At 30.9% G+C, this 27,573-nt stretch overlaps 3 protein-coding genes across 3 annotated transcripts; all 3 read right to left on the bottom strand.

Annotated features, from left to right (window-relative positions):
- Nucleotides 1-1,409: 1,409 nt before the first annotated feature.
- On the bottom strand, nucleotides 1,410-3,061 carry LOC114125381 (uncharacterized). The gene has a single exon (XM_027988997.2). The coding sequence runs from the start codon at nucleotides 2,942-2,944 to the stop codon at nucleotides 1,817-1,819; it is 1,128 nt and encodes a 375-aa protein (XP_027844798.2). The 5' UTR covers nucleotides 2,945-3,061; the 3' UTR covers nucleotides 1,410-1,816.
- A 10,146-nt stretch (nucleotides 3,062-13,207) lies between these two features.
- Nucleotides 13,208-14,563, bottom strand: LOC114125384 (uncharacterized). The gene has a single exon (XM_027989000.2). It carries the CDS (start codon nucleotides 14,451-14,453, stop codon nucleotides 13,392-13,394), a length of 1,062 nt encoding a protein of 353 aa, XP_027844801.2. The 5' UTR covers nucleotides 14,454-14,563; the 3' UTR covers nucleotides 13,208-13,391.
- Nucleotides 14,564-20,130: 5,567 nt separating this feature from the next.
- LOC114125377 (uncharacterized) lies at nucleotides 20,131-21,610 on the bottom strand. Its single transcript, XM_027988993.2, has one exon. The coding sequence runs from the start codon at nucleotides 21,490-21,492 to the stop codon at nucleotides 20,344-20,346; it is 1,149 nt and encodes a 382-aa protein (XP_027844794.2). The 5' UTR covers nucleotides 21,493-21,610; the 3' UTR covers nucleotides 20,131-20,343.
- Nucleotides 21,611-27,573: the final 5,963 nt, after the last annotated feature.

Raw genomic sequence — 27,573 nt, forward strand, 5'->3', positions numbered from 1 at the left:
TGTTCCATCCCATCGTCATTAAGGAGATTGATTTCGTATTTTGTGTAAAGAGAATATATTATTATAGAGGAATGTTTTATGTTTTTTCGAGGAGTTCCGGACGGCGCGAGAAAAGGAAATACGGACGTATTGTGGAAACGAATCCGAGTGAAAAATTGACAGTATTCGCCTTAATGGTTTGTACATTTATTATTATTATTATTTTGCCCTACAGATTATTTGTTCAGATACGGAAAGAAGTCGTCGTCGTTACTGTGTACAACGTAATTTCACCAGTAAATAGTAATCTATACAATACAATATATTGAACAGATACTAGATAGGTATACCAAACGACTGTGGAAATTACTGAATTTGTTTTCAATGTATATAGCTACTTTATAATGCTATATGATATTTACCACTGATATACACTGAGACGGCAATCTCGATCGTAAGTCGTTGCTCATTTAAGGTTTGGTTACGCCGATCCGTGGATGCATTTTAGAAGGAAGGGGAAAGAGTTCTTTAAATTGAATTAGTGATTATCTGCAAAATGTTGGTCCACTACTCTACTCATCTAATATTTATAATTATTTAACTTATAAATAATCGTTTGAAATTCAATTTTTTTTAACTCGTTTTTATCTACTTTTCGAGAATACGAGTGTTTAAACTCAAAATAATTTCCTTGTATATGATATTGAAGAAAAATAAAACAAAACGCCATGACTAAGCACTGATTAAGTATATCGGGAGGCAGCAGACAACAATTATTTAATCTTAAATCATATAGGTAGTTATATAGGTAAGTACTGTTAAATACATAATAATCATTACGAATTTAAATTTGTTGATAATAGTTTTTAGCTATATTACATCGAATGTTATAAACCACAAGTGCAAAATGACTTTTAAATATTTTCATCGAAAACAACATTTTGAAATTCCCAAATACGTGTATTGCACGTCTTTAATAGAAACAAATATGTTAGCTTTCGATATATTATACTAAAACTTGCATATGTATTCTCCTTATACGAAATTCACACACTTGAAAAAATAATGCTATTCGATAGTCAACAAACTGATATGTAATTAAACGGTTAAAATTCATAAAATTTAGATATATCTAAATTATAGTTAAACTATAGTTTAATTTTTAAAATTATTTATCATACCTACTAAAATTTGAGGTTGTATTATTTTCATATTTAAATAAAATTGTATTAAGTGAAAATTAATTATTTACTTATTTAAAGATATATCAAAAAATGTAAATAAAAAAAAACTAATTAAAGCCACTTTTTATGAAATCTAAATAATTTTATTAATTTTTTTTAAGCTTTTTCTCAAATATGTTCTACATAAAATCAAAATTACCTTCTTACATCTAGATTATTTCCATTTAAATTGTATAGTAACATTAATGACATGAAAGATTTGTGTTTATTGTTAAAATATATGAAAAAACATTTAAAAATATACAAATAAAAATCTATCTTTTGTATCAGTGTGAGTAAGAGAAACAATTTGCAGGCATTTTAATAATAATAATTTACTAAAAGTATATTATCTTAAGTCTATTATTTATTACATTACATAAGTATATATATTATTAGGAATGTATATTATATTCTATTATATTATATTATTGTAAAATATGATCAAATATTAATTGATTGAGAATCGAAAAAACATAAATATCTCTGATAATAAACGAATACCCTAGACAAGACAGGTATCGAACACTTAAAATACTTAAACACATCGATAAAAATAATTCTATACTACACAAATCAAACTTATCGATTATTATTATTAATCAATAAACACTTTATGGCGTAGTATCTGCTGATTCAGATCCTTCGGGTGACGGTTCCATTGCACGACTATCTACAGAAGGTCCGGAAATTGTTTCTGCTGTTTTCGGGTACTCTTCACTCATCTCTTTCTCAACTTCCGTGATGGTTTCAGATAGGTCGCTTCTGGTCTCTTCCAGATATCCTTTAACTAAGAACACCGACGACCACAAACGGGAGGGCATAGTGTTGATTTTCAGCTTCTTGACGTACCGGTCCATGTGCTTCATGTGTTTTAAGCCCATGCGCTTCAGATCTTTTAAGTCCACTAAAAAATCTATGTACGGATCGACAATCAGCGGCGGCCTCGGGGCAACGCCAAAAATATCTTGGAAAAACTCGTCTTCACTCAATGTCATATCACTGCACTGCTCATCGATTACATTTTCGAGATATTCGGTATTTTCAAACAAATCGAAGGCCATTTTTACCGTATAATTGATTTGGTTCAACGACGTTATCCTTTCGTCCTGAATGATGTCGACCACCTCCCAGTAGAAGTTGTATAGGACAGTAATGTTGTCGTTTGGCCAGAAAGCAAGCAGGTCAATGTACGCGACCATGTTCTTTTTAAGCGCTATGAGAGCAGCCAACACGTCCAGCACGTTATGTTCCTTGACCATCATCATCGAAATGGTGCTGATCTGCAACACCGATTGCTTCATCGTGTAGCACGAAGTCGCCAGCCGCAGGGCCTCTACAGCGTACTCGACGAACGACCCGACGCTCATGAAATGTCTGGCCACTGTGGCGACGATGACGCGGACGGTATAAGACGCGATCGCACCAGCGATTTCTTTTTTTTCGTCATCTCCTTGCTCGACGACCGACTTCGGTTCCGGAGGCAGCAGAATCATAGGCCCTTTATCATCGTTTTCATAGTTCAAGCTTCCGCCGTACGGTGGGGCGCCAAGCACCTTGACTTGTTCTTTCAGCACTTTCGCCCACTGTACCTCGTGCATCATCACGTGTTGGATCAGCCGCCTCGGGCCCAAGTTCGGTCGGTAAATCCGTCCCTGTTTGCTCCGTGGCCACCCCTCCTTGTGTGCTACGGCAGCCGAGAGCGCCAGCAACAGTACCGCCAAACCTTTATCGGCGTACATTATATTATAATATTATATCGTTTTATAGTCGTCGTCTTTGTCTACCTAACGTCTTTGACGACCCGGCAGAACTGATTTCTTGTCGTCCGCGACACGATTTGACGACGGAATGTTGCGCGCGGCCATCGACGAACACAATTCGTCCGACCTCCACGTAAACACAGACGTGTCGAATGTTTGAACAGCATGTCGCTACGTCTTGCGATACCGACATTATTGCGCTGCAGTGCATCGTCGTTTGGTTTCGTATTATCGATTTTTGTATAACAACTCAACACGTATTGATAAATCGTATTTATTTTAAAATAAACGACTTACACCCTTACAGTAACATGTTAATGTCCAAAGACGACCATCGGCCGGCTTAAAAGTTTAAATTGAGTTGAAATGTCAATCAAACTTAACTCAACTGGTTATAATAATTATAGTATTTGTATATTTCTAGTCGATAAATAAAATTATAATTGGAAAGTTAAAAACTATATACGCTTGTACACATCTCTTATCGAACGTAAAACTAATAAGTCCATTTGTTTTTAATAAATACATTATGTTTTAAAAACAAATAAATATTTCTTGAATCCATAATTTAGTCGACACAAACGTCTAATACTTTAATTAACCTAAACCACTTCATATGCTAATATATGTAAGACAAAGAAATAATATTGCATGAGTATTTTTTTACAAGATATTTGTCCTAATTTAAAACAAAAAATATCGCTACATTTATGGCAAGGTGGTTATAAAAATAAAATAAGATCATTAAACTTCTTTTTAATTAAGTTATACTTCCTAAACTTGTACGGTTCAATACCTATATTTTTGACAAATATTTAAAAATATACAAATAAAAATTTATCTTTTGTATCAGTGTGAGTAAGAGAAACAATTTGCAGACATTTTAATAATAATAATCTACTAACCAAATTTATAAAAGAACGCAAAGAAATCACACAAATGAATTATAATGGTGCAGATTCAATGTTATTAGGTTCAATAAATATAATATACCTAACTAATTCACAGACGCATTTTTGTATTAACAGAAAAATATTCGGCTTTAGATATGATGAAATAAATAATATAAAATATATTATGTTGTAGATAATTACAAAACAAATATAATTTTGTAATGAATTATAATCACTTGAAACAGATATCTTTAAAAATATATGGATACTTTCGATATAATATTAATTAATGTTTACTATTTAAAGAAAAATGTAATATATACAATTAAAAACACTCATCACTACAGACTCGACTGTCATGTTGATGAAAAGCCTTGCGCAACCAAAAGGTCGAAAAGGGACTTAAGTTTTATATTTTTGTCATACAAAAAGTACACAGGTAAATATAATATCATGTCGTTTATTATGACGAGCTAAATAATTTAACATAAAAAAAAAAACATTATCCTCATTACCGCTTAGTCACTAGCCGTTTGACATAATATGTGACTACAAATTATCTGGGAAAATAAAGTCGCACGTTTGAATGGAAAATAAAAATGACAATGATAATATAAATTTAAACAAAAAAATTACGTGATCATTACGCAATTGGGTTCCGCGAGTGTCTGTCGAAGAATTCCGATACAATAGGAACATTAAATCCTTGTGCATGTATACATAGATACAGATAGATGAGTTGGCCATGAACGGGGTGAGATATTATATTTTCATGTTTAAACCCGTAAATAACTGTTTTGTGATTCTTTTCTCTAGGGGATGAAAAAAAATACGACCTAATCGATTTCTTTGCTCACGATCGGGAAAAAATAAACAAAGAGTATAATATAATAATACAGTCTAAAAAACCACAAAATAAGTTTCGGATATTTATTTTTTATTTTTATACACTGCAAACACAATGAAAAACCTGTAAATAAACTAAAAACTTTTTTTTTTAATTTGTATGGAAGATAAATCGTTTTGTGCGATTCTCAGTTTATACTCTGCAGTGATACTGCAGTGAGTCTTTATAATAACGTCATTGTATGAATAAAATCGTATTATATTACATTAGGTATATACAAACTCGGCTAACTATAATCAAAGATATTATTACTATTATTAGTATATTTCTCGTGATGATGGGTGTTTTTTTTTCAACTATATCGAACGGCGAAGACCCTTTTTTATACGTCATTTTACTTTGGGTGAAGTTTTATTTAAAATTTGACACCCGGTTTGATTGATGCGATTTGCAAGATCCCTAGCTATACTGTGTTGTATACCTAGGGCGAGGAATAATCGTGCCACTGAATAAAATTAGCTACAAACAAGATAGCGGTTGACAAAAAATAATAATTAAATATCAACTTGTATATTTTTTTTACACACAATTTTGTACATTTACATTACAATATAAGTGTGAAATAATGTGTAGTGTATTGTAATAGGTACACGGACCAGAGTTCGATAAAATATAAGTAACTAATTCACGGGTACCTATATAATAATAGTAGCGCATTATACCTTCTTTGGCAGTACTGAGGTCATGTTTCATAATCCTGAGGGCTGCGACACAATTTTTTTAAAACCATAGTACCCGTGTAGAGGTACCATAATTATAATAGTAATAATAATATATATATAATAATTAAAAATATTGGGTTGTTATGCATTTATGTTCTTTTTTATGCATGTAAACAGATTGCCAGCCCCATTAACGGAATCCCTTACCTACTGTTTTTTTTTCACAGTGAAAAACGCACGTTAAATAATATTTGTAAGTTGGCGGGAATTCCACAGTGATTGTAGACGTATAAGTTATAATGATAAATAAATTATGCTTGTATTTTCATTTACATAATATAAGCTATTCCAAACCTGTGATAATCGACATCCATCCAATATAGATCTCTTTCAGCTATCTTATTTAAACTTATTACAGGTTTCCCGTTGTAAAATGCTGCGATTTTGTTATACTGAATTGCTCTCCTATGCATGTTTCATGTTGTACCAACAAGTTTTTAATCAACAATGTTACCGATTGTATATTTTTAACATACTATTACAATATACCTGAAACAAATAGTTTAATATTAAACTAGGTACTATGGTTATTTTATGAATTTCAATATATTTTATTATGTAATACATTCATATATATAGTACAGTAGAATTCCGATTATCCGAACGCCAATCAACCGGACGTCCAATTCACCGGACGAGAAAAAAAAAGAAAAAGTCGGTTTTTTTAGTTTTAAAATATGTCACATATTTTAATAAAATTATTTGTTTATGGTTATTAATTTTAAATTATATTACATACATATTTATAATAAATAAATACATACAATATAATATATCCTTTGATATGTCATATGTCAATCATCCGGATATTTGCTTATCCGGACCACCTTTGACATTAATTAGTCTGGATAATCGGAGTTCTACTGTATAATTTATGATAAATGTAATATAAGTATGTACAGGTAACGTTTAAATACTGACTAAATAACTAAATAACAAGAAACCTAGAGATAATAACAATAAGTTCTTTTTTAACTATTCACAAAGTACTGTAATTTCGGCATTAATCCTAACCAAAAAAAAAAAACAAACAAACTATAATGAAGTAAGAACAGCATTAGTATTTTCTCTGAACTCCAACTTTACTATACCTCTAGTTCCACTTATGATTTGTGAATTTCGTTTAATATAGTCTAATGAGACTTCCAATGGTCATAAAGCTCCCTCGGTTTTAGGCATGATACAACAAAGCTGTTTTGTAGGAGTTTGCCAGCTATTGCGATATTAGTATTTTAAGTTTCTCTTGACCGTGTCGAAACACCATCATCTATTTTATTACACGTATTATATGACAACGGGGTCGCAAATCATACGGACGCGAAAAAATCGACTGCAATAATAATAATAATAATAATAATGTATAATACAATGTACCGCAACAAACCCTTGCAGGCGGACGTTTTGTCTAGTCGTACGAATAATAGACGCGCCTATAGGTGATATTATATACGAGTACCTATTTATAACCCATTACACCGTATAACATAATATATAAACATACACAATCGCGTTTAGTGAAAATAACATGACGATGCCTATCGTTTGGTGTGCACAATTTGCTCGATTTTTGTACATTCGTCGGTTAGGTTGTTGCAGTAATATGCACAAGTTCGAGACCGACCATTGTGGACGCGTCACCGAGGCGCTATATTATAATTCGCCAAGCCAGCTATAGCATATCATTTTTATTAAATACGATAATATTCATACGGTTGCTGTGCATAATATCATTACATCCCTGTCCCTGCTCCAAACGTCAAACGTGATGTGAGGGTTCACGGAGAGTGCCCGCGAGACGTTGCCCTATACTGTTATAATATTATAGGCGTATCTATTGCACATAATGATTACAATATTTGTTGAATGTTCTGCCCAAGTAACACATTAGTGAAAATGGGATGTAGGTATCTATCTAGCATTCCACGAAAGTAAATCTTGTGTAGTATATACTTGGTATACGTAAGAATGCATACTGTTGTACCTAAATATTCTTTTTTTTTCATTTTTTCTATTTTCTCTTGTCGATTATTGTAATTTAAAATTACATAATATTGTAATGTTTATTTGAGTCTATATTTAAAATGAGAATACATTTAACTGCATTTAATCATAACATACAACAGGAATCATATCAAGAAATTTAATCCAACCTATATGAATACATTTAAAGTTATTTTTAACACTCGTCAAGCGTTTTGACGTTACCTACTTCGTAACATTATAGCTTGTTTTTTACTTAACTTGTCCATGTCAAATAGGTACTCGTTACAGTTTTAATAATTTATTCGAAGCAAATGTTTTGTACGAAATGAGTTCCATTGTACGGTTATAATATAGATACACTTTAAAATAAGAATGATGGCTGGTGAAACGCACGTCAATTTATAAATGTTTAATACTTATATTTTTACATTATTATACCTAACTCTGTATTATCGTCGTGTCGTTTGTCCACCAGGGCTACACACAGCAGTGAGGTGGGAAGATTGCGACCTTTGATAGGCGGTGGGTGAGAGAAAGATTGCATAATTCCGACGATATGAACACAAAGGCCGGCCGAACCTGAGTTGCTGCACATACATATGTGGATAATATAAACAATGCGTATACATACACGCATATGTATATTATATAATATATATAATATCATAAACGACTTTTGACGGTCGTCTACGTAATAATGGACGCCGACCCGCAAAAGGGTTTGTTCGGTGGTGCACATACCCCGTCAGAACGGTTGGAAACTGACGAAAAATGCGTCTAGTCATCTGCGTTGGGAGATTCCGGGGTTGCGATACTCAGTCCGCGACGCGTAATATAATAATATTGTGTATACCATACAAACCGTACCTATATAGTATATATATACATTTGGGGTAATACACGATATTTTATATTATAATATAAGAGCCGACACTACACAATGCGCACATTGCATTATAACAATATTATAAAAGTCGCCCATTTGCTTCAGCAAACTGCAATGTACAGGTGTTGCAGTTTCATTATAATATTATTAATATGCAAAAATGACAAACTCATCGGTGCCGCACAACATAGTGTGATATTATAACCCTTTTGAGCCCCGCACGTCACTGCGATAACGTAACTGTCGCTAACGGGTCGCAATTAAATGTGTATTAAGACCGTCGATGTCATCGTCGCAATCCACTGCTATTGAATTACCGTGATATTTTAATAATCTATTATACAAGTATAATAGTATTATTGTATGACACGATTAGAAAAACAATAAAACCATACAGTCATGGTGAACGACGTGTAGATGTCGTGTGAATAACAAATTCATAATTTTACTATCGACAGCATCCGTCGTCGATCCGTTGCTCTATTCAAATCCACGGGTTATCCCATTTATTATAGACGATATTGTTCCAAATACCTAACAAACAAAATAACAAGAAGGGGAAAATCAGCGACTTTATTTTTGTTCATATGAGCACGGTAACTGCGTTTTAACTGTTTTTTTTTCTATATATATTATTGTTATATATTGTATATCATGTTTTTATGTGTCGAAGATTTAACCATTAAAACCATGATGCTATGATGTTCTATAATAATAATTGTATTGTTGCAAATTTCCGAAATAACTGGATATAGTTTAAATTATATTTGATTCTTAAGATTAGCATTTATATTATATTATATTGTTCTAGGAACGATTATCATTTATTTGAAGTCACATGCTTGAAGGTTCCTTAGCTTACGCAAATCGTAATGCACTAAATTACTTCCCAATATATTAGGTGCTTGTTTCAGGTGTAGGTACATATGGTTTGAGATATAAAAAAAACAAAAGTTAATTTTTGTAAAGAAAACATACTAGTAAAATATAACTCTTGGTACGTGCAACACCAGTTGGCAGTAACGTATCCACGATTAATATAACATATAAAATATAAAATATGATAAAAAATAATATATAGCTATAACTACACGTAGGTATTTATGGTTATGATTGATCAACACGTAATTAGAGTATGCATAATTAATTTTCTACCTAATATTTTTTTTTATGACTCTCTGTCATAAGTAAATTAGTTTATCAATATTTCAAAAGAAAAAAAAAATTGAAAACAAAAAGATTTAGACTTTCAATATAATATGATCTACTTAATTAAGATCTAAGATAAGGAAATATAACTTAGTATCGGACATATAGATTAGAGCTTTGCCCTTTGTAACTTACTTCAAACTTAAAAACAATCATACAATTGCGTCAAAAGTATTATTGGAAATTCAATGTGACCTATTATTTTGCATGGGCATTAACATTCTAATAAGAGACTATGGTACCTACTAAATAAATATCGTTTTTCTTTAGAATCACTTATTTCCAATACGATTACATCGTTACCTTCGTTTATCGAATACACCATTATGATTCATATTTAGAATTATCAATGAAAATATATAAACGACTTTTGACAACAGTATATTACCTTAAGTCTATTATTCAAGGCTGGGTATTAACGAGTTAATAAGTTAAAGTTAAGTTACTTTTAACTAAGTTAATTAACGAGTTACTTTTTTTTTAGAAGTAACTTCTAACTTAACGAGTTACATTTTTTCCCTAAACCACAGATTTAAAATAAATTCAATTTTGTACAAATTAATTTTATAAAAAAAAAATCTGAATTTTTAAATATATTAATTAATAATTATTAGACAATAATTTATAAAAATAATTATCATATGACATAATATTGCATATTCACAGAAAATATTATATAACTATATAGTTAATTATAAACGGAAATGTTATAGGGATAACCTCTTCATTAATATGTTATTTGTTAGCTTAAAAAAAGGTAGGCAGGTATAATTATTAATTTTATACTAAAAAAAAGTAACTTATTTTTAACTAAGTTAAGTTACTTTTATTTTCTAATTAACTTGTAACTTTTGCAAGTTAAAAAAAATAGAAGTAACTTTTAACTTTAAACTTCACTTACTTTTTTCTGTATTAACTTAACTTAACGAGTTAAAAAAAAATAGTTAACTTGCCCAGCCTTGCTATTATTTATTATACTACATAGGTATATATATTATTAGGTACGTATATTATATTATTATAAAATATGATCAAATATTAATTGATTGAGAATCGAAAAAACATAAATATCTCTGATAATAAACGAATACCCTAGACAAGACAGGTATCGAACACTTAAAATATTTAAACACATCGATAAAAATAATTCTATACAACACAAATCAAACTTATCGATTATTATTATTAATCAATAAACACTTTATGGCGTAGTATATGCTGATTCAGATTCTTCGGGTGACGGTTCCATTGCACGACTATCCACAGAAGGTCCGGAAATTGTTTCTGCTGTTTTCGGGTACTCTTCACTCATCTCTTTCTCAACTTCCATGAAGGTTTCAGATAGGTCGCTTCTGGTCTCTTCCAGATATCCTTTAACTAAGAACACCGACGACCACAAACGGGAGGGCATAGTGTTGATTTTCAGCTTCTTGACGTACCGGTCCATGTGCTTCATGTGTTTTAAGCCCATGCGCTTCAGATCTTTTAAGTCCACTAAAAAATCTATGTACGGATCGACAATCAGCGGCGGCCTCGGGGCAACGCCAAAAATATCTTGGAAAAACTCGTCTTCACTCAATGTCATATCACTGCACTGCTCATCGATTACATTTTCGAGATATTCGGTATTTTCAAACAAATCGAAGGCCATTTTTACCGTATAATTGATTTGGTTCAACGACGTTATCCTTTCGTCCTGAATGATGTCGACCACCTCCCAGTAGAAGTTGTATAGGACAGTAATGTTGTCGTTTGGCCAGAAAGCAAGCAGGTCAATGTACGCGACCATGTTCTTTTTAAGCGCTATGAGAGCAGCCAACACGTCCAGCACGTTATGTTCCTTGACCATCATCATCGAAATGGTGCTGATCTGCAACACCGATTGCTTCATCGTGTAGCACGAAGTCGCCAGCCGCAGGGCCTCTACAGCGTACTCGACGAACGACCCGACGCTCATGAAATGTCTGGCCACTGTGGCGACGATGACGCGGACGGTATAAGACGCGATCGCACCAGCGATTTCTTTTTTTTCGTCATCTCCTTGCTCGACGACCGACTTCGGTTCCGAAGGCAGCAGAATCATAGGCCCTTTATCATCGTTTTCATAGTTCAAGCTTCCGCCGTACGGTGGGGCGCCAAGCACCTTGACTTGTTCTTTCAGCACTTTCGCCCACTGTACCTCGTGCATCATCACGTGTTGGATCAGCCGCCTCGGGCCCAAGTTCGGTCGGTAAATCCGTCCCTGTTTGCTCCGCGGCCACCCCTCCTTGTGTGCTACGGCAGCCGAGAGCGCCAGCAACAGTACCGCCAAACCTTTATCGGCGTACATTATATTATAATATTATATCGTTTTATAGTCGTCGTCTTTGTCTACCTAACTTCTTTGACGACCCGGCAGAACTGATTTCTTGTCTTCCGCGACACGATTTGACGACGGAATGCTGCGCACACAAATCGTCCGACCGCAACGTAAACACAGATGTATCGAGTGTTTGAACAGCATGTAGCTACTTGCGATACCGACATTATTGCGCTGCAGTACATCGTCATTAGGTTTCGTATTATCAATTTTCGTATAACAGCTCAACACGTATTGATAAATCGTATTTATTTTAAAATAAACGACTTACACCCCTACAGTAACATGTTAATGTCCAAAGACGACCATCGGCCGGCTTAAAAGTTTAAGTCGAGTTGAAATGTCAATCAAACTTAACTCAACTGCTTATAATTATAGTATTTGTATATTTCTAGTCGGGGAAAAAAATTATAATTGGAAAGTTAAAAATTATATACGCCTACACACATCTCTCACCGAACGTAAAACTAATAAGTCCATTTGTTTTTAATAAATACATATATTTAAATACATTATGTATTAAAAACAAATAAATATTTCTTGAAACCATAATTTAGTCAACACAAACGCCTAATACTCTAATTAACCTACACAACTTCATATGCTAATATATGTAATACGAAGAAATAATATTAACTATGTTAAGTTGATATTATCTACATAATAGTCTTAAAATCCCTAAACTTGTACAGTTCAATATCTATACTTGTGTCAAATATATTGATTTATACGTCTTTAATATTCTTAACGTTGATTTAACTTCACCAATTCAAGTTAATTTTTTTCATTAACTTGCCAAAATTTTCACGTCATTATTATTGACTGTTATTATATTATTAAGATGTTTCGATTATTAAACCATGTTTTGTATCGAATTTTCATTTTCCACGACAAATACTTTTAACGTTTTATTACGCTTCAATTCATTATTATAAATATTAGATTCAGTACAATCCATTCTCCTACATCTTTCGCCATAGCTTTCGGATCAGCAACTAAAAAAATCTTTATATATTACAACGAATTTATCGCGTTAATATTAACTGTTTTTAGCAGGCCAGATAGTTATAATGTGTAATGTTTATTATATAAACACTTTATAAATCAAACATTTTTTTATTTATGAATCATAATTTATTATTCTAGTTATTAATTCGTTGACATGCTGTGAGATTTTAATTTTTTGAATACCCACATACATTAAATTAACTTTAATTAAATCATTTTATTTATTTATTTTAATCAACAAAGTGATTTCCATTATATCAATGAAACACAATAAATTAACTTTTATCAATACTGTATAATTATATATTATAATTTATACACTAGTAAGTCTGAATGAAACAATTAACATGATCGATTTTTGCCATTCCTATGTGTATTAAATAATTATACCTAATCGTATAAAAACATTCTTTACATATTATTTTAAATATTCAATTAATTTAATAACATATAAAAAATTTAATTAGAATATACAAGTATATAGTTTTGAAATACTAGTTCCCAAACCTCCAATGGTAATTTTCCGAGCAGTAGTTTATCGAATATCTTGTGGAACATCTTTCGCAATTCGTCAGCTTTCTTCAATATTGGGTCCGTGAGGACATATTCAACTGGCAAATCGGAGGACGATGACTGGTCTGTAGGAACCGTAATCCCCTCTTTGGATACTTCTTTTATCTCCTCTTCAGATATTTTTTCTCTATCGATAAACAGCTCCACAGACTTTTTATTTTCAAAGTCGTACCAATTGATTTTTGCCGGGACACTACATAATGAATCCAACTTTTCCTCCACATCTTCGACAATTTTAGAGGCTGTCTTAGTAATACCATCTAAAAATTTTTTTTTTTTTCTTGATTGAAATTGTTTGTCCTCCGGCATTAATTTGTAATCATTCAACAATTTTTTTAATTCCTCATATGTCTTGGTCCACTCAATCAGGTCGACGAGACTCACGTGTACACTGGCCATCCGATCGGCGAACATATGACTATCGTCAATCAGGTGTTGCAGGTGCGTGTCGTACTCCGTAAACTGCGAATCTTCTTTTTTTAGATTTTTTATTGAGGTAAATTGAGCTATGGCGTTTTTGTAGAACAAACACTTGACCGAATAACCCAGCAACTTTACGGCAAATGCTACGTGCATGCCGGAATGCGAGCAGTGTTTCTTTACCCATTTGATGTAATTGAGCGTGTTCACCGTTTCTCCATATTCAAACGTTAATGGACAGAACTCATTGACCAGTTTTTCTTCTTCAAGCAACTCCTCCAAATGGAGCTCTTCGCTCCAAACAGGTGACCATTGTTCTTCAAGTGCTAGAACGGTATCCAACAATTCTAAATTTTCTTGGTACGTGACCGGAAGTTTTTCCATAAACTGAGCGTTCTCTGATTCCGATTCGAGAACATTGATGCTGTAACTGTACGTTAAGGGTAGCAAAATTAGCAGAAACATCAGTGGCAGCGACGGGTCAGAAGTAGCGCGGCTACCACTGAGACCCAGTATCATTATCGGCATCGTTGTATTGACTATTCAACTGACGATTTTTAGAGGATCTCTGTGTTTTTCTGTCGAGTTATCGACGACGTTCTCGGTCACTGTCTTATCGAATATTATACGACGTTTTAAATGATTTTAAATTGAATAAAATAAAACATTTAATATGTAGAAAAAATAATAAGAAAAAAAACAATTTTTGTTTGCACAGCTTTTTAATTTTTACACGCAAACCTGTACAAGCCGCTACTGTTATCTTATACACCAAATCGATATTTAAACGCTCGGCTATGTTCGGGAAATATCATAAATTAAAGGTACATAATGCCCATAATGATATATTTGTATAAGTACTATTTTTTTTTTCACGTAACACAGTGAATTTACTTTCATCAAAATCAATTTTGTGTTTTTAGCTTATAAATTATAAGTTAATGAACTGTGCTTAGAAATAATAATAAAGTAATGTTATAGAGTGAAAGTAAAACTAGAATATAAAAAAAAAATTATAGTATGCACACTGCGCAATCAAAAAATGATGTGTTATGACTATAACTTTTGACTCGTTTAAATATTTTGCTACAACAATTTTTCGAACTATTTTACATTTTATGGCACTAAATTGTGCTAATTTAATTCTCGGAAAACCGTGTTTTTCTATTTTTTATTTTGGTAAATACGAGAAATTTCAAATTGTTGTGGACTTACTGGTAGCTTATATATATGCATGTATAATAGATATGAGATATAGGTGTCTATATCAATTGATACAAATATAGTAACTTAATAATAAATCGGACCTTACTATGTTCGTTTTTTGCTGACTTTCGATGATATTGGTCATATGTGGACCAATCAATTAAAATGTTATTCAATTACCTAACACTCTAATGAGATAGTATTAAAAATGGCAATTAAGTTATTACCTAATCAAATATTTTATACAGAAGACAAAGTATATAGTATAGGTTTACTTTAAAATGTTTCTGTAAATGCCACATAATAGTCAAACGTGTATTGGCGCTTAGACTTTAGAATAGTTTAGATCAGTTAACAATAAATGCATTAAAGCTTGAAATCGTTTTGTGAAACATTATTGCAAACATTCACATATTATTTGATATTCCAAAGTAGAAAGTGTTATACAATGTTCAATGCACCCCAGTTCGGTTAAAAAATGTAATAGTCTAACGAGGTTAAAAACTATAACACTTTTGGTATAAACCGGAAAAGTACACGCGTACAACTGTTATATATCTATTTCATATATTATATTTCGTATATATATATCGTATATTGTTAGTACAGCCTGAAAACCCCTATATTAAGACCACCTGAATGAATAAACAATAGGTAGTCAATAACATATACGTTGGTGTTTTTGTAGCTTAGAAAAAAAATCGCACCACTTTTATAAAATTTTTAAGACCACAAATAGTTAAATAATTTATATTTTGCATACTTTGGCATGTTATATTAACATGTTATATTCGAGCGTTGGGATAATTTTGAAAAAAAAAAATCTTTTAAATCAGTACCTACTACTGTTGTATAAATATTACATGATGTACATATACAGTCAGTAGTGTCTTTAACCATTATTGTTGATTGAAATGCTGACAGAAACTACCAGTCACCTTCAGGAACACCAAATACGTTATAAATCTATTAGTTAGGTTAGGAAACCAAATTACGACAATCGAATAAAGACGGCATTAAACGTATCGCTTAATATTGCGTATTGTAATATTATGTCATCCTTATAATACCAGAATAATTTATTTGGCTCATTTTTAAAACATTTTGAGCACTCTAAGATTGACCAAGCTAAATTTAAACCACTACATCGTTTATGATCCAATAAAGATAATTTTATGAAATTGTCTAATACTTAGTATATTATGATTTATTTATATATTGTATTAATAAGCTTAATCATAAATTAAAATATAACAATTATAGATGTTTACATTTCGTTTACAATACACTCCGATATAACACGTAACACATTTACGATGTTTTATTAAAATTAAATTAACTAAAATATTATGAATAGAACGTGCATAATCATTAATCACACATTGACATTATGGAAAGGTGCATGTAACTGTTATTAATCTAATATCATAACCAAACACTTATACGTTATAAAACTATTATTTGTAATCTTCTATAATTAATTTGGTACGCAGCAACCTACCTCACAATAATAGATTGATATGAAACGATTTTAAAGTTGTACAACATTTTCTGACTGTTTTTTTGTTGAACGGAAAATTTCGTTCCATGTGGTTACAGACATACCGCTTAGTCGTGGCTTAGTGCCAAAAACGTCTAGTATTCGTTGCTGGCTGCGTTTAAGAAATGTTTTGTATTTATCATCAGTGATATCTTCAGCCGCTAAAGCTTTAACCAACTCTTCGGGGAGTTCCTGTCCTATTATTTTTGCCAACTGCTCCTCCGTAGACGTTTCTCCTATTGTGGGTCTCTGAATACAATTGTCATTCACATAATTCATCATAGCAGATCTACTGTTTTCCAAACCTTTGAGATATTCATCCCGGGTATCAACGTTGCTATTATTCTTGTACGTGTTTAATAATTTAAGCGTATTCAGTATGAACTTATCCGTGAACTGAAGCGAGCCCATGATCATTATAAAATTCTCGACGAAACTCTTGCTTTTTACCGACCAGCTAGCTGCCTTTTTCTGATCAACTTTACGTTGTACCTCTTTGAAAATCAGGAAAATGAGATGCGCTAAGTGCTTGTACATCAAACACTGGCACGATAACTTAAATACCGTCAAACCCATATCCAGGATGCTACCTATCACAAACCGCCCTTTGAATAGTATGTTTCTAATAAACATGTACGGTATAATGCCGTCTCGCATCATTCTTTCGACTGGAACGGACGTCTCTCCTTCGTCGACCGCAGGTTTCTGTGTGTCGGGCGTTAGGTCTAGTGCATTATCCAGAAGCTCGTTTTCGATGATGTGTTGATAATGAGTTCTGTCCAGTGGGTAATAGACTCCCTCGAGTAATATCGGCCTCCACAGGTAGTCATATTTGATAACAGAAGTCAGTAATTCCAACTTTTTTTCGTACGCCATCATCAGGGTTTTACCGAACGCTGAACAAATACACGCTAGCAAGATTGTGGTCTGCAGACATGGATGAATCATGGCGACGATAGTACAAACTGGTTATCACTTTATCACCTTGTTGGTACCAATTTTTTGGCTGTGAACGAACAGAGTGCGCCGGATTTGGACACGTTCGCTGCAGTAGTGACGCGGTTAAGTTAGTGGGAATACTTATCGACGATAGCCGTCACAGATGTACGAGAACCGTATTGAGCAAACACGGAACACAAAGAAATCTGGATTGCGATGGCAAAACCTGCAAAAAACAAAACGTCACTACGACGCGTTCCGTATACAAAAAACGCCCTACAAAATAATTGCGCAAGATATATGAGAGATATATTGTTATTTAATCAAGTGTAATTCTTTACGCTGCAAACGAAGAAACTTTCGAGCAACAAATCAATTTATTTATTTTCACATTTTTTAGTTCAGTAGAAAAATGTAAAAACTTATCCATCCAAATTTGATTTAGATGATATTATTAACGTTACGCAAGACTAGGATTTGTTTGTATTGATACTATTCTTAACAGCAAATTCTTATCACTGCATTTGTTTTTGATACCCATAAATCGGGTTATTTGAATAAAATATGACTTCATTTATTTTACATCACTATATTTGTATATTTTGTATAAAACGTATGCATTATCAATTATAAAATTTTAATAAGTAAAATATATGTTTTATAGCAGATTTTAACAGTAGTATTTAATAACTAATAAAAGAAAAAAAAATAATATTGTCCAACCAAAAAATACCCAACTATTTAGTTTACAGTAGATATTGTTATAATATATCTAATCTTAATTTTCGCTATCCTTTTACAACTGCAACAGATAACAATAGATAAGATTTAATATTCAATATAAATCCAAAGCTACATTAGTACATTACCTAAAGTAAAATGTATATATTTATTTTGTCATAGTACTTAGTTGTGTTTATTGTTATAGTGAATACAATTAATTATAAAAGTTTAAACATTTTAAATACCATATTATTGTTTTGTACTATAAATTCAATTAATAATTTAATAATAATATTTTTTGAATTTTAAAACTTTTAAAAATTAGTATGTATTTTAAATGGAATATAATAATTTGATTACAGTAATTCTTGTTTTGTATTATGTATGGTACCATACATAACTGTAGAGTGTAGATGTACTGTAGTTACTGCAAGTTCAGTAAACTTAAGAAAAAAAAAGATTTATTTTATGTTAACCATTCCGATTTCATATACTTATTTTGCGTTCATCAAGCAATGTTTTGTAATGCATTATAATAATCCTACATAAACTTACCTATACGCAATACTGAATATAATATATTTATATATTTTAATTTTCCATACATTTTATGAAAATCCAAACACAATATAGTATCAATAATTACCTAAATTATTTTAAAACCAGTCAGCTTAATTGACTAATATTTTATAGTACTTTGTAGAGATATCAAGTTTTGTCAAATGTTGTTTTACATTACTTTTGATTTTTAGCGCATACACTAAAATAAGATAATAATATTATATTTGTAAGATTTTTATATTTTTATAATTTTTTATCACTTTTATTTCTTTTATATTATAATCTGATGAACTTTGTGATAACTAATAAACATTATTGTTTTATTATTTATTTTTTTTTTTTTTGGTCAATATTGATTTCAATAATTATTTCCTATATTTTTCAAAATACATTTTATCAACTTTAATTATTAATAGCATTTTTCATAGAACAAAAATATTTAAAAACAAAATAACTAAGTACTGCTTTACAATAATTTAATGTATTAATAACCTTAGAATACCTATGTTATTATGAATAATACCATTATGTAAAATAATATGAACAAAAAATATATTCATTTTATACAGGTATTATATATAAGTATACATTAAAAATATCTTATATAATTATCAATAACGGATACTTCATATGGATTTACATAAATTTATTTATATTATGAACGAGTTAACTGTTCTTCTCACATAATTTAATTAGCTTAAATATTAAATGAGTAATGAAATATTGGTTTTTAAAAAATAAAAATGATATTAGTTACTATATACTCCCTCCAAAAATTGACCTCACACTAAATAACGGTGCATTTATATGAGTACTTTTAGTTTAATTATTATAATAATGCCATATTAATAATGTCATATTATTATTCATTAAACGTTGTGATAAATAATGAATATTTAATATTATTTAACATTATTAGAATATTATATCGATGATCAGTACTTGGTAACACATTTTTTTATCTTTTGGATGACATTTTTATCGATTTTAAAATATGTACTACATATTATTGTCGTATTTAATGAATAGTACCTACACTTTTGTTGGTACCTAGTAATCATTCGACGTTAAATGCGATACTCCTATCAATGCAATTTCATAAAAATGAACAATTATTTAGAGTGATAATATTCTATATTAATAAATATATATATAATATATATATATATAAATATATATATAATATATATATATATATTTTTTTTTAATTAAAGAATTATTAATCAAATAATAAAATACGGAACACGGATGCTATTATATTTCGATAAAATGATTTCGCTTACACAGTAGAATTCAATATTTATTGCTTATACTTACTATATAATGTATAGTGTACATATATATATATAAATTAATTTATATAAATACTAAATACTATATGACTAAATAAATATAATTAATAAACTTAATGTGACTACACATGCCAATCACATGCTTAAAACATATTTTTTATCCTTGTGTTTCTTCAATTTCTTCCGGTGGTTTACTACTAGACTGTTTTTCCTCGAGTTTTAGTTTTTCCTTTAAGGCTTTTTTCTTTAATTTCTCCTCTTTCTTCTCTTTCTTTTTTATTTTTTTAAGTGCAGCCTGTTCCTCCGATTCTTCTGTTCTTGCCTGTTTTATTGCGGCTTTCAATCGCTCTGACATTGCACTTTCGCGAGTTCTCTCATACGCCTTATCGTCCACAAACAAGTTTATTTTTTTACTGATCGGTACTCTGTACTCGAGAACTCGTAACCAAGTCTCCATGGGCATCGTTTGAACGTTAAACAAGTCATATATTTCTATCACGCAGCTGATGAGATTATTGAAATCCGTCAGCGCGGCGTCCAGACTCTGGTGTTCGCCGATCTGGGCGGTGTAGCACTGTTTCATGTACCCGATTATTTCTTCTTCGGAGGTCTTGTGACAGTCATCGGCCAACTTTTCGTCTACCTCTTTCAGCAAAGCCTCGAGCACGTTTATCTGCACGATGTCGCTGCCTTCCTCGTGCCCGCTGTCGTAGTCGTACAACCCGCTGGACAACACTTTTAGATCGCCATCCACCACGGCCATCTTGTCCATGAACACTTCGAACGTCATGCGCACGTCTTCCAGCATATCGTCGAGCCTTTCGTGCTTTGTGCCCACTTCCATATTGTTGCGCGCCGTGGTGTCGACTTCCTTTAACCGCGACAACACGAACGCCATGTTGTTGTACGTGTGACAAGTGAACGCGTTGCTCAGCACGGACGCGGTGTAGTTGACGCACGTCCCCGACCACGGGCACTGGTCCATCAGTTTCTGTAGCACGGCCAGAGCCGTCGTCTCCTTGAGGCCTTCTTCCACCAGTCGAAAGTGGTCGTCCAGGACCTTCTTGTTGTTATCCGTCTCCTCGTAGCGCACCCGGACCTTGTCCACATTCACCTTCTCCTTGAGCACCTGAAACCACCGGTCGTCGTTGAGCAACACGTGCTCGAACAGCTCCATCCGGCTGGCGAACGACGGTTCGGGATGCTCGACGTCCGTTACCATGAACGCGGTGCATCGCGGCCACAGTGACCACGGGAAGCAGCACGCCAGCAGCGCCGGCACCAGCACCGGCAGTGGGCGCATCATCGGTATTTGTATCGATGGGGTGGTACGTTCGGTTTTTGGACTTTTGTGTGGCAGGAAAAATGGCGTAGTATCGACAAGCTTGATGCCGTTTCACGAATGCGCGGCGGAAATCGGGGTAACTACTGAGCGTCATGATATTATTATGACCGGATCGACGGTCGCTGCTGTCCAAATACAGACGTGGTTCACGTGTGTTGGCTGCGTTCTGCCAACCGCCGGTATATTGTGAATTTGTTAAACGAAAAACAATTCGAAAGACGGTGCAAATCGAGCTTATAGCTATAGTTTTTTTTTTTTGTGCTCTAGAGTTATGGGTTCTGAATACATCATTTGTTTCGTGTAACAAACTCCAAGGGTGACACATTTTTAGAGCGATTTTTTTTTAATTTTAATTTTCAGACGATTAATTTTTAGCGAAAATTATGCATACTTCATTCGATTTCCACTTATCACTCGCCCATTCGATATAGATCTTACAATAATAATGATTAACTGCCAGCCAGATCACTGTGTACATATATTTTAGAAACCAAAGATTTTTTTTAAGAGTCGTTTACTGCATTTAAAATCTATAACGCTACATTATTATGTACTGAGGACTTAGTTTTGGTTATGATTATAGAACGTTTTAGGCAACTATGAAATAATATACTATACTTTATTCCTATAAATTTGTATGTAATAATAAAGTAGAATTTTATATGGGTTTTTGTTCAATGATGAACGCTTTTATCATAATTTATTGTTTATAGATAGACGGACGTTAAACAAAATGATGAGTCTTCAGTGACTATTTTCAATAATAATAATAATATATTTAGTTGTGGATGAATCAAAAACTAATAAATAACAATAAATTGCGTTAGTTTAGGTTAGGAATGTGTATACAAGATATAATAGGTAGGTACGTATTTTTAATACGGAGATTAAAAACGTATTGAATTAAAATAAAATGTTTCTAGATTAGGATAGGTTTGAAACAATTAAACTGTGTTACCTAATACAAACAATAACTATTGAATAGGTATATACGAAAATTATTATTTATCAAATTTTTAAACATTTTACTTAATTTTAAATCTTTCTATCTATATAAAAATAAACTATACAATAACACATAACAACTATACATAACTATATAATACAAGTAGATATATATTTAAAATAAACAATAACATAGGTTAGGTTAGGAAACATTTCTAAATTTATTTTAATAATAATAATTTTTCAACATTATTTTAGAAAATACCATCAAATACAAATGTCATAATATGGTAAGTAATTTTCAAATATGATGTATATTATGGCTATACGAGCTCCCTATCAATATAAATGTAATCTAATGCACGTGGTCTGATATGACAAACACTTGTTTCGGACCCTGTACCAAAACACTTTTAAATTTAAAAAAAAAAATCAAATTTAATTCGGCCATCGACCAGATGTTGTTTTTTTCACACCACGACAATAAAAAGAGTTCATATATAAATCCTAATTTATAGTTCGAAACTATCCATATATATTTATATAGTAATAAAAGCACATAAATCACCCCATTCTATCCATTTCGGCTTTTGCAAAACCAGTCATTTTTTATATATGTATTATTATTTAACATGTATCGCGTATTGGGGAAGTTTACGTATGACGTATGTATCTCGTATTGGAAAAGGGTGTAATGTTTACGATTTGAATATATTAAGTAAAGGATACAACAGTAGTTTGTTGAAATTCTAGGATTATACCTATAAATAAAAACCATCAACAAAAGATTTGATGACTATTGGAACTGTGATAGTTCAAATTAAATTATAAATTCCATATAGAAGTATACAACCCCTATCATTAGTAATGTAAATAAAGTTTTGAATTTTTAATTCAAAAAAAAAAAAAGCTTAAGCATGGTAATAACAATCAAGTCCCCTAAAAAAAATTAATAATATTTCTAATGCCGTTATCATTTTCATACATATACTTTCCGATTAATTTTATATCTCAGCAAACAAAATTTTATCCAAAATAAAAAAAAATGTAATTAACATATGTATTATAAAATTGTAAGGTTATTATAAACAAAAAATCCTTTTTGTTACACCATTTTATTTATATATATATATATAGTTTAATACACGTATAATTATAATCAAAATTAATATCAAAAACATATGACTGTATAACATAGCTTAATATTTCTTCATAATTTTTAAGGAAGTAGGTACTAGTATCACACTTATCTAGTATGAAGGATAGTTGAATGATAATTAATTACACTAAGAGAGGAACAAAATTCTGTTTTCAGAACTAATATACTTTTTGTAGAAGATATTATATAGTGTGATATTAAAAATAACTAGTTTTATTGCAAAAAAAAAAATAGAAAACTGTAACATTCAATAATCAATAGCACCACAAATATTATTATATTTTCTGTTAGACACATTTTGAGTATAACATTTAGGTGCAAAAAAAAATTTCAACTTTTTGTACTTTTACAATCAGTTTTTTACAAGCAGACGTAATGTCGTCGCAGCTATATACACAATACACATAAATGCATATATTGGTTTGTGTGTGTGTGTGTGTGTGTGTGTGTGTGTGTGTGTGTGTGTGTGTGTGTGTGTGTGTGTGTGTGTGTGTGTGTGTGTGTGTGTGTGTGTGTGTGTGTGTGTGTGTGTGTGTGTATGTGTGTGTACTGTATATGTATATAATAAATATACGAAAATGAACGATATTTTAATATAATCGATAGAATGTGCGTAAGTTTTGTAACTTCGTAAGCCGACAACACGGCGCATCGTTTAAGAAATCTGGTTATACGAGAACTTATTTCATGTAATATGTATATACGTTTTTTTTTAAGATTCTCGTTTAAACTGAACAACATTAGAGTTGAATACATATATATAGGGTTAATAGTTTTTTAAACAACGTCTGTAACGGGAAGATAACGTATAATTTTTATTTTACGTATTTTTTTTTTTTTTTTTTTACTCCCCGTCGAAAAAATATACCTATAACAATAATCGTAATCGGAACGATGCAAATCCCCCGTGCGGGATCGGTTAGTTATTGACTATTGTAGTCAGCCGTGCGCGTATACAACGTACTGTAATTCGTACGATATAATGCTAATAGATGAGAATGACGACGGCGGGAGTATAATAATAACAGTGTATAATAATGGCGATATTAAGTAAAAAAATAACACACATATACAAAGCGTACGATGCTAATGGAGACCGTTTAATAATAATATTGTATAATAACGATTGTATAAATTATATTTTATAAGATACGTCACTTGAAAACACTTAGTCGAAATGCCAATCTGGGGAGGAGGGTAGATTTTATATTTATAATATAGTGGAATTATTTTTCTGCTTATGGAAAACGTACCAACAAACCAAGAGTAGAAATCCTTATAGATACCGACTTTTTAAGTACCTACCTCTATGTTGCACTCGCTCGATTTTTATATCTATTTTAAATATTGCAGATTAACTCTTTGATTTCTATCAAAATAATTTTTTATGATTTACCTATATGTATTACGCATAATATGTTTCATAAAACTCGTGAACTTTAAAATTTTAAGTATGTATTCGTTTATAGATAATTTAAAACAGATAAAAAAAAAAAAAAAATGATAGACTAAAATGTTAAACGCGTTATAATAATCATTATGTCGTACATAATATATTTTTTTTTAATGCCAGTTTTTTAAAATATCTTGTCTAGTTGAAAGTTCTACACTAGAAAAAAGAATACTATTATACTTAAATAACGAGCTGAATAATATTTAAAATGTTATCTATTGTCATTAATATATTTTATATAGAAATTCATGAAAATAAACAAAAAAGGATAGATAAGTGTGTACCACTCTGCAACTGTATATTAAGTGTTGAGTGGGTCACTATTGCAGGTGTGTTAAATTTAAATCAATGATACATCATTATATACAAAAAACAATTCGGAACGTTAATCAGCAAGCAGTGTATTTTTTTATGTAGCTATTAAGTCGTTTATTTTACTTTTATAGTATTATATTTGGTTAATAAAATTTTTTCCCAAAAAATATAGCATATTTTATTATATTATTATTATTTAATTATTATACTAATATTTTATATTATATTAATTAACCTAACCATCTTATATCAATTTATAATATTGCGAAAAAATAAGTTATAACATCTTTCTGAAAATACCATAAAACAGTAAAAATAGATTTATATACTCGTATTTATATTAACTGCATAGACCTTATACTATAAGGTATAAGGTCTATGATTATCTATAAATAGATTATATTTTTATTAAAATCAAAAATGTTATTGAGTTTAGTAAAATGCATAATAATATAAAACACATAACATTTTAAGTTACTGCAAATAATATTTTTAAATTATAATAAAACAATTAACATATCGTTAAAATAAATTATTTAAATAATTCATTTTGTTTAAATTGGAATTTAAAATGCCTTTTATATTTTTTAGATTTAATAGTCTCAGTATGAGTAATACTTATGAAGAATCTTGTAAACAATTTTCTAAACTTAAATGTAAAAAGAAAACTTTTTATGAATTTTTAATCACAAAATGTCTTCAATTTTTGGAGATTTTGACGAAATGAACATTATAATTTAAAATACATATAAATAAATGTGTGAATAATTTTATGAAATATTTTTACACACATATAAGATTAACTTTCATGAAATCATGTATTAAACTTACAAGCATTTTGACTCAGTAAGCAATTTTTATCGACATTATTAGAAAAAAAAGTTAACTTTACTCAGTAATATGTGCGTGTAAATAATATGTCTTTTGAAAGAAAATCTTAAACCGTAGTTGGTTTGGACATACATATTATGCTTCCTAGTGACAAAGAAATTATAATCTCGCAATGAATTTCTAAAACTGTACTGTAGTCATAAGTGGTGTTTAATGCTCTTTTGTTTCTTATTGAATATATCGAGGTGTATAATTTTCTTGGGTAGGCACTTTCTGAGACACCCCTTGAAATACCACCTCTTGTGTTTATTTCCATAATGACCTTCCGTGCCTTTATTAATGACCCACAATTTTTGTGTGATTTCTCTTAGTAAACTGCCTGTATTATATTTACCGTCCTATCTAATATCGTTAATTATATACTCAACCTGCAGTTTCTCCGAGTCACAAGCACGGACGTTTTTCACTTCAAATGTGTTCGCGTGATACTGAGCTATTATATAACCGAATACAAAATAATTTATCTTCGGCCTAGCAATACGTTTACAAAGACACGTGTCTAACTATACGTTTGTCTGCTATATTTTACGGTCCAAACGATAATAACCCAGATAATAATGACAATAACAATAAAAAAAATATTTAACAATTGGATTTATCAAATATGTTTTTAATGACTAGAAAACTACCACCCTCTCATTATTGAATTTCCTAAACATTAATTGTCTTTAAATATTATAAAACATAACTCTGAAATCTGTATCTAAAAATACTATATAGTATTTATTTTATATAGAAATACAAACTTCACCTTGTTGAATCATTTAACTTATAAACAGCGAAAACGAATATATGTTTTGTGCAGTGGTCTTGGAAATCTATCTAAAATTACAAAATGTGTTATACTTAGAAATTTTACCTTTTTAAAGAGTTACCTATCGGTAATAAAACAAAAAATTTTAATAATAGTATATATTATATGAGTATGATTTAAAACATTAATATTCACTCATTTAGATATTGTTCACGATGAACTATTATAAAAAATAGTTAACAACTAAACGATTTAAATTTGCAATTGTATATAATAATATGTAATAATGATTTACAATAGTAATTTAATAATCTAAACTCATTCTATGTATAGGTACTTGAGTATTGTGTAAGATGAAAATGTAATTAATTATATTGATACCTATATACGTATATTATGGTGAACTATATGATAATTGAAAATTTACCGTATCCTACAAATCTAAAATTGGTCCGTCGGCGCGCTGTCATATTATAATACTCGACAGTCGACGAGTGTCCAATAATACGCCGAACGGCCGGTAGC

The sequence above is a fragment of the Aphis gossypii genome, chromosome 1 (assembly GCF_020184175.1).
Source record: "Aphis gossypii isolate Hap1 chromosome 1, ASM2018417v2, whole genome shotgun sequence".
NCBI classification, from domain to species: Eukaryota; Metazoa; Arthropoda; class Insecta; order Hemiptera; family Aphididae; genus Aphis; species Aphis gossypii.